At 39.2% G+C, this 19,181-nt stretch overlaps 1 protein-coding gene across 8 annotated transcripts in view; it reads right to left on the reverse strand.

The window, feature by feature from the left end:
• Window positions 1–19,181, reverse strand: part of eys (eyes shut homolog) — a 170,204-nt gene that overhangs the window by 67,678 nt on the left and 83,345 nt on the right. For all 8 annotated transcript variants that reach the window (XR_003750536.1, XM_028989232.1, XM_028989228.1 and 5 more), the window contains 5 exons: window positions 12,325–12,515; window positions 10,232–10,323; window positions 2,431–2,581; window positions 1,820–1,932; window positions 1,169–1,419 (listed from right to left, as the gene is read on the reverse strand). Coding sequence is in view for 7 of the 8 variants with exons in the window: in XM_028989232.1 (XP_028845065.1) it covers window positions 1,169–1,419; window positions 1,820–1,932; window positions 2,431–2,581; window positions 10,232–10,323; window positions 12,325–12,515 (798 nt within the window). In the remaining variant the exon portion in view is untranslated. The remainder of the gene's footprint in view (window positions 1–1,168; window positions 1,420–1,819; window positions 1,933–2,430; window positions 2,582–10,231; window positions 10,324–12,324; window positions 12,516–19,181) is intronic.

Genomic DNA, 19,181 nt, shown 5'->3' on the forward strand with positions numbered 1-19,181 from the left:
TACCAGAGGCAGAAAGATGAGAAGTAGTAGCTGTGGTAGCTTCATCAACTTCTTCATGGAGATCAATATCATCAATTAGAATAGGTGGTGTTGCTGTGGCTTAATTAAAACAAAAAGGGCCTTACTGGGTCTCCTCCACCTCCTTCCTAAGTTTATCTCAAATTTGCTCTTGAGAAACGCCTATGTCTGATTCTTGATGTTCTCCTTAAGTGTAGAATTGCTCACATCTGTGATCTTATAATAATGAATCCCAGTGTCCTCATAAACCGCATGCCATGAAGTGCGTGCCAGTTGCATTCCTAATTAGCATAGCTAAACGCTCTGCCAATCCCCATAAAAGGCCATAAGACTACAGTTGAGAGGCGTCAAGAGAAAAATGGGCTGAGCACTGGACTCCAGACATAAGGAAGTGGTTCTAAACAAATGAGCTGTCACGTATAGTAGTGTCAGGAGTGGCTTTAGAACAACAACAACAACAAAAGCGATGAATGGGAAGCTATTACGCGGCATCCAGAGATTGCTGCACTCAATTCTTTTGGGCCAACAGGAATCATGCCAAACAGAGAAGAGAGGCATTCACTACTGGAGGAGGAATTTTTAAACAATTAACAAATTAGCACAAACATGTCCGCACTTAAACATGTTCAAGTGTGCTGCTGAGATTCTGTAGATCTGTCAACATGAAAACATTACTGTTAATCATATCGGCTGATCCCATGGAAGACCTTCCATGCTTTCCCTTCAGTTGCTTCTACCCAAAATTGAGACAAATGAAACCACTGAGGAGACAAGCCCTGCTGTTTCTCATGGCAACAGATTTTGGGTTGGCAGCTGGTTGTAGTGCTGTCACCAAATGCTGTTGTTCTAGTCGGTTGCTGTGCTGTAAAATACACATAAAATATTTTACCACCAGTGGGGTGAGTATAGTTGTTATATTCATGAGGTGCATTTCCATGTTAGAGTTTATTGCTCCCCACAAGGCTTTCTGTGCCAGAGATGCTACTATTCAGAAATCATTAAAAACCATGATACAATATTTATTGATTAACACCAACACTAGTTATTACATAAGTAAAGAAAACTTTGTGAAAGACGCAGAGGTTGTATTTGCCTGGAATCTTAGGAACTTGTGTGCATCTGGGCCTGTTGGAAGTGGGAGTGGGGGTACCTTTCTCACACAGGCGGCCAGAGAAGTATAGGGGGCAGTTGCAGAGGAAGGATGACGCCCCGCTGGGCAGGCGCAGCTGCTGACATGTCCCACCGTTGCGACACAGCCCCTCAGAGCAGGACGATGAAATCCGTGTGGGCGGAAGTGTGGACTGCACAGGCAGGTCTGGGCTGAAGGTGCTATCAGTCGGTGTGTTTTCAGCAGGAGCTGAGATCGTGAACATCACTGCAGTGTCCTTATGCCATGAAAACCTGTATGCATGGAAATAAAAGCAGCTTTTAAATAATAATAAAAGCAATTTAATATTCCAAATGTATGACTAGTCTGACAGCAGTGAGCAGCGGTAGTGCTGGGATCTGAATCCCCAGCTGGACAGCGCAGAGCTGCAGCAAAGATGGTTCCCTCATCCACAACGGAACTGGTGCTTCATGTAGAATCTTGATGGAGCCATTGTGCCAGTGTTTTTTCCATGATAATAAAAAACACCACCCATTCTACCCACGCACTTTAGGCATAAAAGCTTATAATTTCATTTACACACAAAGCAAATCATGTGTACATAATGGCTGACTAAATCGTCAAATCAAATAACACAGACAAAAAGAACTAGAGGTGAGAAATGTCATCTTCTAAAATAAAACCTGTACTTACATGCAGCTCTTCACATTACTTCCAGAAGATGCTGCAGCTACATGGAATCCTCTCAGCTTGTTAATTTCAATTATTTCAATGCAGCCGGTGTAATTGTAGAATGGTTCAGCACTCTGAGATAGAAATATAATAATTATTTGAGAAAAAAACAACAGTCAAAAACTAAAAAATTCCATTTACAGGTCTGCCATTTACAAAAGTAATACATGGTTTTAACTTTTAAAAGCAATAACAGGTCATCCTCGTCTCATCAGCTACTTAATCATACAAATGTACTGAGAGTGTGAATAGAGCAAGCCCTATAACAACAATACTTTCCACACCCACTCTAATGCCAGAGTGGACAATAGAGTCACTTTCCTCCAAGCCCCCAGTGTAGATGCTACTATGCAAATGAATAGCACAATTATTCAAATTATACATTACGCTACCATTTCAACATAGGACAATTATGTTTTTTTTTGTCCTGCGAGTCCTGTGTGATAGAATTTTGCAACAAAATGCACCCAACCTTCTAACATCTTATAACAAATTGATCCAATTTGCCATATAATGTCTTTATTTAGCTGAAGAGAAAATAAAGTAGATTACTTTATGAAGCCCTCACTTACCGTATATGGTGGATACCTGAGAGGCAGGCCACCTATGAAAAGATGGCTTGTTCTCTGCAGCGTAAGGCCCGACCAGTAATTGCTTGGGATGCTCCTGACCTTGTTGTAGCCGGACACAGCTACTTCAGCCTCACAAGGAGCAAGACGTTGCCTGCAGAGGTTTAAGAAATGTCCATCACTGCCATCAGATCAGCTTCTTCACTCTGCACCTTTTCCTCCTGCACTTGAAAATTCACATACTCTGACGTGAACAGCCTTGTTCATACTCTGAAGTGTCTCCCACTGACTTTTAGAATAATTGTTAAGCTGTCATCCATAACCTGCCTTGCCTAAAAGTCTCTGCCAAATGAACGTAATGTAATTGTTAAAAAAAGATAAACAGTTCTTTTCCCCACATTTTTCCCACATTTTTAAGCACAGATGTCTTTATGACAGGTCCATGACTGATGATGCAAACTGTCAATATTTTTTGCTGCTACTGGAGTTCAGACAAGGTCTCTTCGAATGTGCATCTGTGGGGTTCTATCTAGAACTCACTCAATGTGACACTAGAGACAGTTTGAAGGAGATCTGGTGAAATTTGGAGATGACAGGCCACAGACAACAGACACTGCCATTGTGTGGTAATAGTATGGGAGCCCTGCTCATCTATGGCACAGTTGTGAAAAGATTGCAGGAGATCAGCAGACAAACACTGCTAAAAACTATTACAATGAGATTGTTTCTAATAATAAATAAGTAAATAAGTCTCTATTTACTATGAAGGAAAGTGTATGCAACAAAAATCTTTCTTCAATTTTAAAACATTTACATCTTTCAATTATGGTTAAAATAAAAAGAAATTCTGAACATGGCAGGTAGCTAATATCTAAAAAATATTACTTTATGTTTATGTTGACCTTGATGATGTGGATGTTTCATCTCCCCAAAATGTTTCATAGAAAAAAATGTATTTGTTGTTATCAGAGAAATAAAAAAAAAAATCCTGAATTAGTTTGTACAATCACCAATACAATGTTTGCATGATGAAAGAGAGATGCTTCCCTCAAAAAGCTAAAGCCACTGCTGCAAAAGTGACGGCAGCCTCATCCTCAGTGGTGACATGTTGCACCCGAACATCTCCATCTCTGAAGACAGCTCAGTACATTCCTGACATGTCTCTTTTCCTAAACTGAGCAGTGTGTAAGCCTGCTGTGTCCACATGTACTGTGTGTCGTAAATTAAAAGTTTTGCTTTTCTGTAAATTAACACAATATAGAAACTTAATTCTGGAAAAAAATATAACATTTATAGTTCTTGGGGAAAAAAATATTATTGATTCTGTTGGCCGACTGTATGTTTATTCAACAAATCGAGATTTTATATGAGAATAGGCACACATCACATAATAAAACAAAACCTGTGCCATGAGATTTTTTTCCCTCCATTGTTGTCTTTTAATTCTGTCAGTTTGATTATCCTAACTTGATTATTTTCTTCATATGGTGCATTAAAGAGGATTTGTCTGAGCAAACATTTCATTATGAGCTGTGAGTCAGCCCTCACATGACTATGAACAGATCAGAATCAGAATCAGAATCAAGTTTATTGGCCAAGTATGTGAGTGAACATATGATTCCGGTTGATGGTGTCAATAGTATAAAAACAATAATAATATACAATCTCATATACACAAAAGATTATAGATTATTGAGATAACAAATGTAAATGAAATGTACAGAGTGCAAGAGTGAAATGTCAGTTGCAGTCTGTTCCTATGGTGTTGAGTGGCTGCTCAATACCAGAGGAGCATGGGACAGACTCAATGGCTGCAACTGGGTCAGCAGCTCCTGTGGAAGACTGGGCTTCTTGTGTTGCCTAAGGAAATACATCCTCTGCTGGGCCTTCTTAAGGATGGAGGAGATGCTGGTCTCCCACTTGCTGGTACCCAGGAACTTGAAAATCTCCACCGAACATACTGGGCTGTCTGATATAGTGACTAAAAGCTTTGTTGAAGGACGTCTCTTGAAGTTGCTGGATATGGACAAGATTTACTACAGTAGCTAAAAAACCCATTGTAACTCTACACACCCCTCACATACACTCTTCACCCTCCTGCCATCTGGAAAAAGGTACCAAAGCATTCAGACCCTCACTGCCAGAGTATACAACAGCTTCATCCCACAAGCCATCAGACACCTACACACTCAGGGACTTTCCACTCTGGACTGACACACACACTCTACCTCTGTTATGTTTAGAAAAGAATTATCTCTACTTTACTCTTCCATTTTGCACTGCAGAATTTGCACTATTTTAAATTTCATTAGTTTAGCGCTATCTGTCTCATTGTTGTCTACATGTTTTTTTTGTCAAACATTACTCTGGCACTGCCTGTGTCCCATGTTTGTACTTTACAGTTTGACTGTCACATGTGAATTTTATGTCTGTATGTAACTTGTTTAATTGTTGTTTCACTATGAACATGTATTTAGCTGAAATGACAAAAAAAGCTCACTAGACTGTGAATCGTCCACAGCTGCAGAGGGGTTTAGGTGGTGGACATGGGTCAGCATGAGCACCTTGACTGGTCTGTAGCTACGCAGCCTTATACACTACAAATTGTGATGCATTCTTTTTTTCTGACACCGTTCTATCAGAACCAGTATTTTCTATTCTATTTAATCTATAATAGGCAGCCTTCATCCCCCCACCTGTTGCCAGTTCACTGATTTTCTTTCCTCTGATAAATTTTGGTAGGTCTTAAACAGACTGGTATCACCCCATAAGAACTGCAGCTTTGGAGATGCTATGACCCAGCTGTCTAGCCATCCCAATTTGGTCACTGCAAATGTCCTTCCTCTTATGCATTTGTCAAGGACAAATGTTCACTTGCTGTCTAACGGCATGTGCCATTGTTCATTTGTCACTATTGCTAATGTCATGCTAATCTGTACACATATTTGAAGAGACACCTTGTCTGTCTTAGATATCTTGCATAGCTCCTAATACATATTTAGGCCATGCGAGATTTCTAAAGCCAATTCAGCTCATCGAAACAACAGGGGAGAAAAGATAATTACCTAAGTGCGGATTCCAACCATTTGCAGCTGGAGGGTAGGCTTGCCACAGATGTGCGGCCCCAACCCTGCTACATCACGATAGACCCCTGGTCCCTTGTGTAATGAGGGAGGTGGTCCAGGAAGCAATCTAGCCTGATTTGTTAAGCCTGTAATGCGCAGACTGTGCCATTTGCTGGTTTGACACTCAGGGCCACAGACCCAGAGCTCCCATAGGTCCTCTCTTTGGAGCCAATGCAGAGAAGCGGTTAATTTAAGTGCGCTCTGCCAGAGTGGCCTGGCCGGCAGCCAGAGGGCACTGGGCTCTAAGAGTCCTTGAACAGGCAGGCCCAGTGGATTCCTATTAAAAATATAGAACATTGCCTTTGACTGGACAGATATATTAAAAAGTCCATAATAAAGAAGGCAGTGACGTAGAGGATGGCAATTCAGAGGTTGCTTTGGGTCAAATAAGACAGAGATGGAAAGTCTGACTGCAAGACAATTACAAAGATTCAGTTTTGGTTGAGGTTAAACCTGTAGCCATTTTCGTCTTTGCTTTCGAGATATGACAGCTCTTTTCTGGCAGGTCTTTATGGGCTGGCATGGGGCATGGTGATTGATTTGTGCAGCTGTTGCAGTTTCACTGATGCTGCTGCTGTTTAATTCCACTGAAAAACAGATATGACAGATTAATACACTTATGATGAATAACTGGCCAGGGCTCAAGCAGCACCAGGCTGAATGTGAGCAGTTTTAGAACCAGTTTAGCTTTCATAAAGCACTTTGAAGCTGTGATCAGCATGGCCATTTAGAAACCCTTAAATAATACATTAATGTACTGAATATGTCAGACAAAGACTTCTTCAATGACAGAAATTTCCCATCGCCATGTATTATGAACAGTATGAGTTTAAGTACGTAATTGGGAACAACCAGTAACCAGACTGTCAACCAAAAAACTATTTAAAATGTCAACCGGATTTGGAAAAACGCAGTTGCTTTCACCATATTTTACTCATTGGTGCCATCAGCCTTGCACGTTTCCAGTAAGATATATTTCATTTTTCCTTTCTTAATAACTCAACCTGTGACAACCAGTGAATAATTCAGTCTCTGTCACTAGTCAACTCCGTATTAATACAAAAACTGTTGTGGTTAAAAACTTTTTTTAATTTGTGGACCGTCTGTTATTTCAATGATTAGTGAAGATTTAGATAAGATTTTATTATCAAATATTTTTTAAATCTATTAAGGCCACATTTACTCATTGTGTGCAATGCACTCTGAGCCAATGGCAATGTACTACAAGAAGCTTGCTGATGGCATTATTTAAACAATGCTACATTGTGCTGCAGTTGGTTGTACTTTTCATTTGAAAGGCAAGAAAAAGTGATGAAAAACTTTCTTTAGTTTTCTTTAAGAAATATATATTCGGGTCAATGTTCTCACTGCTTCTCTCCTCATGTGTTTGTGCCATTCAGTAGGCCACAGCTTTTAAAAATGCTCACAGGATTTGGTAACAAGCAAAGACTTAATACTAAGAGTCTAAACATCCCTGGACAGCAAAAACGCCAAAGTCAAGTGATGCAATCCAACTAGGAAATATACAACCCATTCTCACAGTTATGGACACAACTATGATCATAGATGAACCTGATAATCCACCAGTGCAGGGGTCCACATATCTTCAATGTGAAGTCGAGCTTTAACGTCCTTTCAGCTACGTATTTGTTAAACAGTCCCTAGTGAAGCAAAACAACGTTTCGCCAGAACCTGGTGCTACATATAACATTTAAACAAGTAAGCAAAGTTTTGGGCTACATAGAATGCAAACGGGGGGTCTGGGGCAGGTGCGGAGTGGCTAATCAGGAGGACTAGAACTGAGTTTATCACGTTGCTGTCCCCCAAGCCGCCTCTTTTTTTTTTTTTACAGGCACACCATGACGTAACACATTAGAGCACTCGTCAGTGGTGTTTGAAAGATGGAAAGTAGAAAAGGCAAGGGTGGCACAGAGAAGGCTAGAATTAAATAGAGGAAACCTCTGATAAGACTTGTGAACTTATTCACAAAAACGAGCTTGCGGTTTGTAACATCAAACAAGGCAAATTAAATGGGAAAGGCAAGATGTTAAACTTTGCCTGCAAACCACTGTTCATTATCAACTCAGTGTATCGTGTGGCGATGTGGCATATAACAACGTTATATAAGTTATCAGAAAGGTATATCATACTGTGAAAAAGAAACTTGCAAATAACAGTACAAATTTTAAATTCTAACACTAATTTGATTGATATTTCAGAAAAGGACATTCTGATATTGTAAATAGTAGTGGTGGAGATTTGACCTTTAAGTTGAGTTGTGTTGGAAGTTGTGATGGAACAGTTTCCTAGCAAAAGTGCACTTTTTTTATATTTCTTATATTCTTTTACACTTTTATATATTCTTTTATTTCATTTATAAAGTTTGGATATCTGTGAACATCTATTTGAACAGAATAAAGATTCTGATATTGTTGAAAAGAATTATGATGGAGATGTGTCTCATGTTGAAATAATCTACATTGTTGAAATAGTTTACATTGTTTTAAGAAACCCTTACTTGTACTGAATTGGAAATATTTTAGAAATGACAAGGCTTTACAAAACAGTGCACTATTGTAGACTTAACATATAAGGTTATAATTACATTGTCCTGATCTTAAGTTGGACAGTTTGAAGCACGAAATTCCAGGGCTGAAATTGAGTCCCACTCCAGCCCTGGACAGGGGACACTTTTAGTATAACAGGGGACACATGCAGAGTAACATTTCACAAAAAAAAAAAATGCAAACAATGAGACAGACAGCGCTAAACTAGTGAAATAATGAATAAATGTGCAAAGTAAAATAGTGCAAATATTGCTGTGCAAAATGGAATAGATAATATTAAAGCTAGAATAATATTACTCAATGTAGCAGAAGTAGTGAGAGTGTTTGTGTATGCCTGTGTGTGTGTATTTGTGTGTGTGTGTGTGTGTGACAGTCCAGAGTGTTTCATGCCTTGAAAACTTTCCAGAGAAAGTTTCATGCCTTGTGGGATGAAGTTGAATTCTTTGGTACCTTTTTTCCCGGATGGCAGGAGGGTGAAGAGTGCATGTGAGGGGTGTGTAGAGTCCTTCACAATGCTGGTGGCTTTCCTGATGCAGTGTGTGTGGTAAATGTCCATTATGGAGGGAAGAGAGACTCTGATGACCTTCTCAGCTGCTCTCACTGTCCACTCTAGGGTCTTTCGGTCCGATACGGTGCAGTTCCCAAACCAGACAGTGATGCAGCTGGTCAGAATGCTCTCAATAGTCCCTCTATAGAAGGTGGTGGGAGATGGGTTTTCCTCAGCCTTCACACAAAGTAGAGACATTGCTGGTCTTTCTTGGCTGTTGAGCTGGTGTTGAGACCAGGAGAGGTTCTCCTAGATGAAGTCAACAATCATCTCCTTCGTTTTGACCACGTTCAGAAACAGATTGTTGACCTTACACCAGTCTATCAGTCAGTGTACCTGCTCTCTGTACATTGACTCATTGTTCTTGCTGATGAGACCTACCACGGCCGTGTCATCTGCGAACTTGATGATGTGGTTGGAGCTGTGCATCTCTGCACAGTTGTGGGTCAGCAGGGTGGACTGAGCACACAGCCCTGAGGAGCTCCAGTGCTCAGTGTGGTGGTGCTGGAGATGCTGTTCCTGATCCGGACAGACTGAGGTGTCTCAGTCAGGAAGTCCAAGATCCAGTTGCAGAGGGAGGTGTTCAGGCCCAGCAGGCTTAGCTTTGCAACCCGGTGCTGAGGAACGATGGTGTTGAACGCAGAACTGAAATATATGAATAGAATTTATGCGTATTTGTCCTTATTGTCCAGGTGGGTGATTGTCAGATGCAGGGTGATGGTCAATGGCATCGTCCAAGTGGTTTGGACGAATTTCAGTGGGTCCAAGGTAGAAGGCAGCAGGGTCTTCATATGTTTCATCAGCCTATCAAAGCACTTCATCATGATGGGTGTAAGAGCAATGGGACGGTAGTCATTGAGACACGACAGTGAACACTTCAGCAGCATGTGCACGATGGTGGTGGCCTATGTTCTGTGTGACCAACGCAGCAAACCAGACAGATTTATATACGCCTGACTCAGTGGCCATATCTTATAATGTAGCAGCAGTGGCCGAGCACATAAGGAAGGGACTCATAATTGGAAGGTTGCAAATTCAAATCCTGAACCTCCATGGTGCCAATGAGGTCCCCTTGATCAAGGTACCGTCCCCACACACTGCTCCCTGGGTGTCTGTCAGGACTGCCCAGTGCTCACTAAGGGTGATACATGGTTAAATGCAGAGGACACATTTTGTTGTGTCACCGTATGCTGTGTTTGCCGCATATCATAAAAATCATCTAACGTAATTGGTAAAATAATTAATCAGTTTAAATAAATATATAAATACATAAATGTGGCTTGTGAGGAAAAAGAAAGTATTCAACTTTAACTAAAAAAAAAAAATCTTCATGGTCTTACAGTCATCTGTGATTATAATGATAAAACCAGCAGCAGTTGCCTGGATACCACTTCAAACTCATATATCCATTAGGATTCACTTCATGACAAAATCCATTTATATTATAATTTTGTTGACTTTAACCATTTTTTTTATGATTAGGTGCTAATGAGATGACATGAGCACTGATAAAGACAATTTCATTTCCAATGCTTCATTACAAAGTAATAGTAAATGGGCCTTACCTGACAAAAACCATGTATTCTCGGCCATCATCTACATGTATAGTTGTATTGATTCTCTTAACACCTTCTTCCTGGTTGCATGAGAAATGGTACTAAAAGCAAGAGAACATTAAGAAATAAATTGTAAAATGTGGTGAAAACACTGTTAAAAGCAGTATTAGAGTGATATGGGGTTGAATTAATTTGGAATAGAACAGAATAGCATTGTTTTAAGGAAATCAGTCTCTGGATTATGAGAAAATCTCTGGATGACTTGCATGACAGTTTCCAGCCTCAATGACAACAAGCTAGAAGCCATAGCAGGGATTCAGTCTGGTGGCCTGAACAGATTTACCCAAAACCCTTCAGATGCTTAGTATCTAAAGCCTTTGGAGAACATAAAACAGCTGAACAGGCAACTTTCTGCCACACTCCCAAATGATGGCTCAGGATCCCACTGTATTAACAGCAAAGCACTGGCACGATTTGCCCTCATCTGCGACTGAATAAAAGTTCATGGTGGCAGTGCAAAAATCCTGTTTTTGATTATTAAATTTGGGATGTTTTGCTTATTAAACACTCCACTTTTCGTAAGGCTCATAACAAAGACCACTGTAAATAGTAGCATATCTTTCTGCTAATTGTGAACTGTATGCAATATACACTTCCCTCACAGACCATCTACAAAAGCTTTTTTTTTCATTCATTGTTTGCCATGTTTATCATACAAGCAAGAGTGAAATGATAGAAAAGTGAGCAGAATTTTAGCACAGAGTGAAAGTATAATGATGATTGCTCAAGGGGAAAAACTTTACAAGAGACAAATAGAAACTGACTCAGCAACAACAGAAATACAGAAACAGAAAAACTACTCATGACTAAAGTAAATTTTAAATAAATGGTGCTTTTTTTAATTAAGTTGTGGGAGAAACATGTAATCAGATGTTACAGTAGCCATCAGAACACAGAACCTGCTTCAGGCACCTAGATTAGGATATTAAATATATGACTTTGAAAATGCGCATTGGTGAGACATACTACTGATATATGATTTATTCAGGATAAACTGGTTCCCTTGCCCATTTGCTCAGTTTTACCTTCAAAACAATTTTTGTCATGTACTTTAAAAGAGGGTTAAGGAATTAATTCCAGCAATCCTGCACCTTGGAACCAGCAGCCAGAAACTGGCACCTCATTTTTAACCTTACTGTACACGCGGTTTGTTTTCCACAGGAACAGGATTAGCTATTCTTTGAAAAAATGGTTCAAGTATCTACAACAGTGACACAGGAGGCCTCGACACAGTTTGAAGTGAGGTGAAAGATATATTGCACTCAAATCATTTGTGCATGTCCCTTGGTGCCACCTAGGATGCAGAGGCCAGGTGACGTAATATGCTCCTGTACCAATGAAGCATTGTGGCAAATTTACAGGGGCTTACAGGGATCAGAACAGTTACTTTGTACCTCATTAACTTGAAATATATGCACATGGTGCTATTTAACAAATACACTGAATTGCAGGGCAAATGATGACATACATACTCACTCACCCTCTGCTTCTTTCAGCATGATCTTTTTGTTATCTATATTTTAATCTGTCACTCTGGAATATTTTGTAGGTTTATCTCAACAGCTTTTCAGCCATTGGTATTAGAGCAAGAAAAGCTAAGGTTTAAGCAAAAAAAGATCAGAAAACAAGCTTAAAGAAATACGCCCTTATCCAGAGCGACTTACAATCAGTAGTTAAAGGGACAGTCCCCCCCTGGAGCTAATTAGGGTTAAGTGTCTTGCTCAGGGACACAATGGTAGTAAGTGGGATTTGAACCTGGGTCTTCTGGTTCATAGGCGAGTGTGTTACCCACTAGGCTACCACCCCTGAGTTATAGTTATGTTTAACTTTAGAACATGAGACAGTTGTGTTAAATAAACCAAAGTCCTTATATAAATCCATGACATGGAGAGTGTCTTTTTTCAGTGTATAATTATTTGACCAATTTGACCAATACATGTTATACATGTTAGTATATGTAAAAGACATTCAGCTGGTTTGTCCAATGAAAAAGTGCTAAGGGGAATGGTGTGGGTGAAAGGTTATGGAACTAGCAGTCTTACCTGCAGCATCCCCTGAGCAATGAAGAGTTTGATGAAGAAGAAGCCAGTGGCAACAAGTCCTTGGTCTGCATAAAGAATGGTCCCATTGGGCTCCTGAGTTTGAAGTCTGACTGTGATGGTGCTCAGAGCTCCCAGGTCAATGCCTTGAAACTCCATGTAAGAATCACTGTCATATCTCACATATCTAATGTCTGGGTTGGGAACACGGAAAAGGAACGTAGCAAATTACAATTTTATTTAAAGAACCCACACACAACATTGCAAAGTATTGCATTGACTGCCTCTTGAAGTTTACAAAGTTTAAGCCCATTCATGCTTTGATTAAGGCTAACAGCTGTGATTAAAGAATACCAACTGTTGGTGGGGCTGATCTGATGGCCAGTGGCAGGCTATTCCACAGTCTAGGTGCAGATACTGAAAAGCTTAACCAAGCTTAACTGTGGTTTGGCATATTGAAGGAGTTGCAAGGGAAACAGTCTGGATTGTGTGACTCCCATTTAGAGAAGGTTTGCAGTCCCATAGCCCTTTACTCAGGGTTCTAAACATTTTTACAAAATTTACAGGGTTCTAAACATTTTTCCATGACTTTTCAATGATGCTTATGGTCATAAATTTTTTTGACCATTAACTTTTTATGACCATAAATTCTCTTACATTTCTGTACAAATTAACCAGAAAATTGTTAAGTTCGCGCAGCCTGAGTCCGAGTAAAAATGGACCCCCATCATGTTCCGGTATAGTTCATCAGTTGTAATTTACATGACTTTTGAAAGGGATATGTAAGCAATGCACATGGTAGCACGTGACATGGTTTACTATGTAAAGACAACAAAGATACTTTACAGCTGCGGTAGTTTTAAATGTTGTAGTTGTAAACGTAGAAAATTTTTTCTCGCACAGTCTTACTTCATGTTATACAGATTTCAATACCTGGAAAATGTCAGGTTTTTAATAACTGCAGAAACCCTGTTTAGTATAAGAATATGAGCTACTCTCTTTAAAGACACAAACAAAAATGTTATCTGTATCATACGCAGCACAATCTGAAACTACTGTTCACCATCATTTAGATGTGCCTTGACACATTAGATATAACATACAAAGACACAAAGAATATAATTCAGAACAGAACATTCTTTCATGACTTCATCAAGAAAACCCAGATGGAGAGGATACGTTTAACTTCGTTTTGCATGCTCATGGTTTATTAGCGAAAAAAATCACTTTCATGAGCAAATTCATTATACATATACTACAATGAAAATGAACATAATATCTTGATTAATAATGGTGCTATGCCAGAACTGAGTTGCTTGGTGGTCGTTTCTGGTTTAGACAACAGTGACAACTCGACACACTAGACTTCAAACCAGTGTGACAACTCCAAAATGACTGGCACAGGCTGTGCAGTAAGTCATTCTCCATATCTGCTTTGAAGTGACTTGACAACTCATCTACTCTCCACAGATCCTCCTGGGGCTAGAGAACAGTCAAATACTGTACCTCGCTTGTCCGCAAAAATAAAAAAAGGAAAAAATACATGGTTTACTATAATAAGATGTTTTGAACAAAATCTGTGTGCATAATATAGCTTTTGCAAACTGTTCTACACTTTCAGTCAAAAATCTGTATATCCGCTCATAGAAAAGGTGATGGATTTCCCTACAAAAAGTTATGTTGGTAGAGTGAACAGCATGGTTTACTTTATTTATAGAATCTTAAATAAGACCTAAAATACATGCTCTACTGAGAAAGCAGCCTCCAAATGATCCTGAACTAGATGAATCATGACTGGTTGAGTTTGGAAAATAGATTAATTGATTGCCATATCTAAATAGTCTTCACTCGAGAACTTAGGAAGATGCAGGAAGTGTGTAAACGCCATTAGACACATGAGGCAGGCTTATATATACAGGCAAGCAGGTGGACACGATGTGTCAAAATCTCTCCTGCACACTTTGCAGTGGTGTTACATTCTTAGAGTTGTTACTGCAGAAAAAAGACACTGTGCCAGTCATCACTGTGTGAATACACAAATATCTGTTATAATGAAATTAGATTAGAATCACTTTTGTAGAATTTACCATCAATTATGAATTTTTGTGGAGAAAGCGCTGAAGCACGTGTTCATAGCAATTTTAAGAATGCTTTATAAGCACTAAAACTCCATTCCACACCATAAAGATTCACAAGGACAACTGTATTTATGTTCTCATGATTTAACATACATTTATCTATAGTCCATGGATATGCTTAGGGTGGTATAAGAGTAGCACAATTGCCTTTGCACCAGAAGACCTCGAAGTCCCAGGTTCAACCCCCACTTACTACCACTGAACAGGACACTAAACCCTGAGTGTCTCCAGGGGGACTGTCCCTGTAACTATTGATTGTAAGGCGCTCTGGATAAGGGCGTCTGGTAAATTATGTGAATGTAAATACATTGTTTGCATTGATACAGTGACAAGTACTCAGGGAGTATAATGCATTTAATGAAATGGCAATATAGTGTCAAAAATAATCTTTAAATGATGCATTTATCACAGAGTGTTATATTTATGGCAATTACGGAATTTATGGTATAAATATAATATGAGGTCAATGTACTGCATTATTTTGTGAGGATTTGCATGTCAGTTGTTATACAAGTTTGAAGATTCATAAATAATCATTATGTCTGTTTATAGCTACATTTACTTTTGCACTGTTCTGAAGTACACACGTTGCTTATTAACTTTTACAGTAGACAGCAAATTTTAAACAACCACAAACATGAAAACCATTAGAGGCTATAGTTAAAATATGTCACATTCTATGGCACATTCCCTGAGTCAAACCCTTCGAGAAACTGTTTTGTTAATAAAATATAAGCAGGTATAAGCAGGCGCTTTATTTATATGCTTCCATTTTGTAAATAGACTGCGACCCGTGAAGCATGTAAACATCAAATTCCAGCCAGGGTGGAGGGAACTGTCTAAAGGGAACTTCAGTCTATTACATGCCTCATTGTAAGCCATGATATCCAGGCTTCTACCATCCATGTCCCTGGGTAATTACAGGACATTTTGCAGAGACGTACTACTGCCTCTTGGCTTATTGAGAGCAGTCACGCAGACAGCTTAAAAGACCGGCCAATCTTGCTGGAGAATTAGAGGAACTCATTCATAACATAACAAATTCTAATATATAACACGTATGAACTGTGAGCAATATTATGTATTCAAACTAAAACTTCTGTAATGGTGGGTGAAATGTTTATCCAGTATGCAAATTAAAATATACATACATTATATATATGAATATGAAGAATAAAATGAATCAGGTTAATTTATGGTATACGAAAAAGCAAGTCCTTAATAAGCACAGGTACTGTGATGAAGTCTGTTCTCTGTCCAGACTGAATTCGGCCCTCAAGTGTTCATTGTGCAATCTAAATATCTGTGTGTGTACTTCCTGAAAAGAATGGATTATTAAACAGGCTTCACATCTTAAGCTTGGGACCCTGAAATTCTACAAAGTCTGTGCTTCCCCGTTCTCCAGAGTTCAGCATGACCCGAGATTCAAATGAGGAGGGGGAGGAATTATCAGGAACAGAGACTGAATTAATGAGAACTGAATGAACGTCAGCCATGGTACACTATCTCCTCCCCTATGTAAGAACAATGGGGCTTTGCTATTGCTGATGATGGAAAATTACCCTTCAGAGACAAAGCCATTCATTAATTTTAAAGCCCTGTTTGGTCTGATGTAGGCTTTGATGCAGTCTTAGGCTGCAGCCAGGAGCTACAGAGATGGCTAATTAATACTTAGCGCACATCCCTTTCCCAGGACTCACTGTGTATTTTACAGATTTATGAAAGAACACTCATTTACAGCTCAAAACCAAGAGAAACAGAAGATCAGATTGACCTTCAGACCTCCATTTAAAAGAGCTCAGCCAATGGGTTAAATTCTGCGGAAACATTGACAAACACAAATAACGGCGGAACAATTAACGCTAAGATGAGCGCTTGCAACAGATTTTAGGATAAATGCAGTGCTGATGAGCGGCATATTTGTTATCAAAACACAGCAATTGCTCGCTAATTAACCATGCAGATTCCTGAATAGGTTTTGCATTGGTTACTGTCATTACAGAATGTCAGACTGTAATGAGCGAGTTTGGATTTGAGGGCTGAGAGGAATGAGAATTAGTGGGGACAGGCGCAGCTAATGATTTACTTATGGTTTTGGAGCCAAAAATTATCTCCTGCTGCTTCATGCAGCAGTCTACAGTACAGCAGCCTAATGGGTACAGAAACACACGCGCACCCAGAAAAATTCCTTATACTAGCATAATCTCCAGCACACAGTTTAAGCCTTTTTATTTAGTACAACAGGCCAATTTCATTCAACTGGATTCCCAGTAAATTACCTCTGCCCATTGTTTCACATCCTAGATTTAGAGACAGGTCCTGGAGAGAGTGCAAAATAAGAGAAAAGAATCCTGCAAAGTTTCTACTGAACGTTCAGCATCTCTCGGGATAAGTGGAAATTTGCAGATTTGTGTCCGTTTTATGTAGGCAAACTGCTGGTAATTCCCACCTCCTAAAGCTTTGGGGACACACAGCTCATGTATTAAATATCACAGAGAAATAGGTGGACTAATGTGGAATAATTTCTAATATCTTAATATGCTCCTAACATTCTAAAAGTATATCTAAGTGAATTACTACTGCCACTACTACTAATATTAGTATATGCACTAATGAAGATACACACAGCACAATGGATAGAAATCACAGAGAATCAATAAGATAAAATATTAATATGATTATATTAATTCTGTGATAGTCTATACATGGTAGGACAATTCTCTATAATCATCAGATGTGTATAACTGTTTCCCTCAAAGTACACGTTAATCGGCAAAAGCAGAAATCACACATATACAACAATATAGATCTTTACATCTTTTTTGGTCCATTCACCATCTACCAGCCATGGGATGTGGAACGAGAATTAGAAACTTTGACCAGGGTTCCCTAATCCTGCTCCAGCAAAAACGACATTCCAACCCACACTGCTTACAATGTGTCACCTTCATGACAGACCATTACGAATTGGGCGTGTTTCAGAAAGTTGTATTCATTCAAAATTCAAGATTTTATTTGGCACATGCATTGTTTTAGCTGTACAACATGCAGCAAAATGCATTCTGAACCACTCCGTTTTGACTTTGCATAGTTAAAGTATAGATATTTATAGAAATAAATTAAAAAAGTGTAAAAATAAAATAAAATAGATATAATAAGGCTAGTAAAAAAGTAGTAAAAAAATCAAGCAGGCTATAAATGAGCCATAATATTTCTGTAGGAGAAAACAAAATGGAGGTATGTGAATCTGTCACAGATTCATCAATTCCTTCATTTCTTTTGTCTTCCACGCGTTGCCATGAAGTCTCAAACCTTCTGCTGTCCTAGAATGGGATTTAAAAGGGCGCATCATCCCATAAAATCTATTACACATCACATGCTCATAAATGTGAATGCGTCTACCCTGCAAAATGTTCTTAACAGCTTACTCAGCAAACGAAACTTGCCAACTCTGGGTACGTGTAGCCACGTATCCACATTACAGCAGCCACGACTTGAACGGCATTTCCAATTTCCTGTGGTCAGCTGTATTTAACTAAGCAAATCTGTGCTGAATTTGGAATGAAGTCACCCTTAATACCAGAATTAGGCCCCAGCTCATTAATATTCTTGTGACACGAGCATGGGACAATGATCCATGGTTGAGGTTATGCAAAAGCAGAGATCAGAAGGGCCTAATGCAGCCAACATGAAGATGAATAATTTGTAATACAAAATTCACAAAGCAGTGTATCATTATTAGCCATCGTTTGTGAAATGAATTCATTTAAATCAAAATAGAGAAACACAAAAGAGGTAAACAAATTAAATGCATTTAATAATTATTACAATATATGTCCTAATGCATATTTTATTTCGGCCCTCCATAATTTGGAATTAGCCACAGGGGAAAGGAAATAGAGTGCACTGTAGATGCCAACTGGTAATCTCTGTCGCTTCTCCTGACAGCCTGATTTTGGGGGAGGCAAGGCTTCTGACATTTATTTTCTGTCACACTTGGCACTGAGTGATAGCAGGTGCTGCTACACTGTGGTCATCACTTCAGAAAAGGTCTTCATATCGCGATTAATCTCAAAGCCTTCTTTGAAATGTGGCAAAAGACAGTTTCCTTCAGCCACTGCTGCGCTGGCTTTAACAGCATGTGTGCTGTGCGGACGGACATACAGGGTGCCAGCCGCACCCTTTGAAATATGGATATTTGTTGAAGGCTGTAGTTCCCTCCCATGCATTCCCTCCCATGTTACATCCTATTACAAATAGCAAGGCTGGCAAGTTCTGCACAATATCAAAACACTCACACACTGTGATTTATCAGATTTGACCCCACAAACATTTTTCCAGCAACATACTGAGAGATTATTTAGATCATGAAATTCATCTGACACCCTGTGTTCTCGAAGGTAGAAAAGAGAAGATGGCACAAAGAGTGGGGAGAGGTTCAACAGAGTGTCTTGGGAATCTATTTATAGTTGTACCTAGGGCACTGGTTGTTTTTAGAGAATGACCTACATAGATACATTCATGAGATTTGTAGACCTCATTAATACGTCTCCATTAGAATTGCTTCATCACTGTGAAAGATGCGCTTATCAAATGCTGAAATTATCTGCCGCTGTGTAGAATGCTAATTAATTTAGTGTTTCAGAAGCTAAAGCTCAACTGAATGATCCCCAGTGGAACCGTCCATGCCAGGAACAGCATAAATTGTAAATTAATAATCAA

This window comes from Denticeps clupeoides, chromosome 8, assembly GCF_900700375.1.
Source record: "Denticeps clupeoides chromosome 8, fDenClu1.1, whole genome shotgun sequence".
NCBI classification, from domain to species: Eukaryota; Metazoa; Chordata; class Actinopteri; order Clupeiformes; family Denticipitidae; genus Denticeps; species Denticeps clupeoides.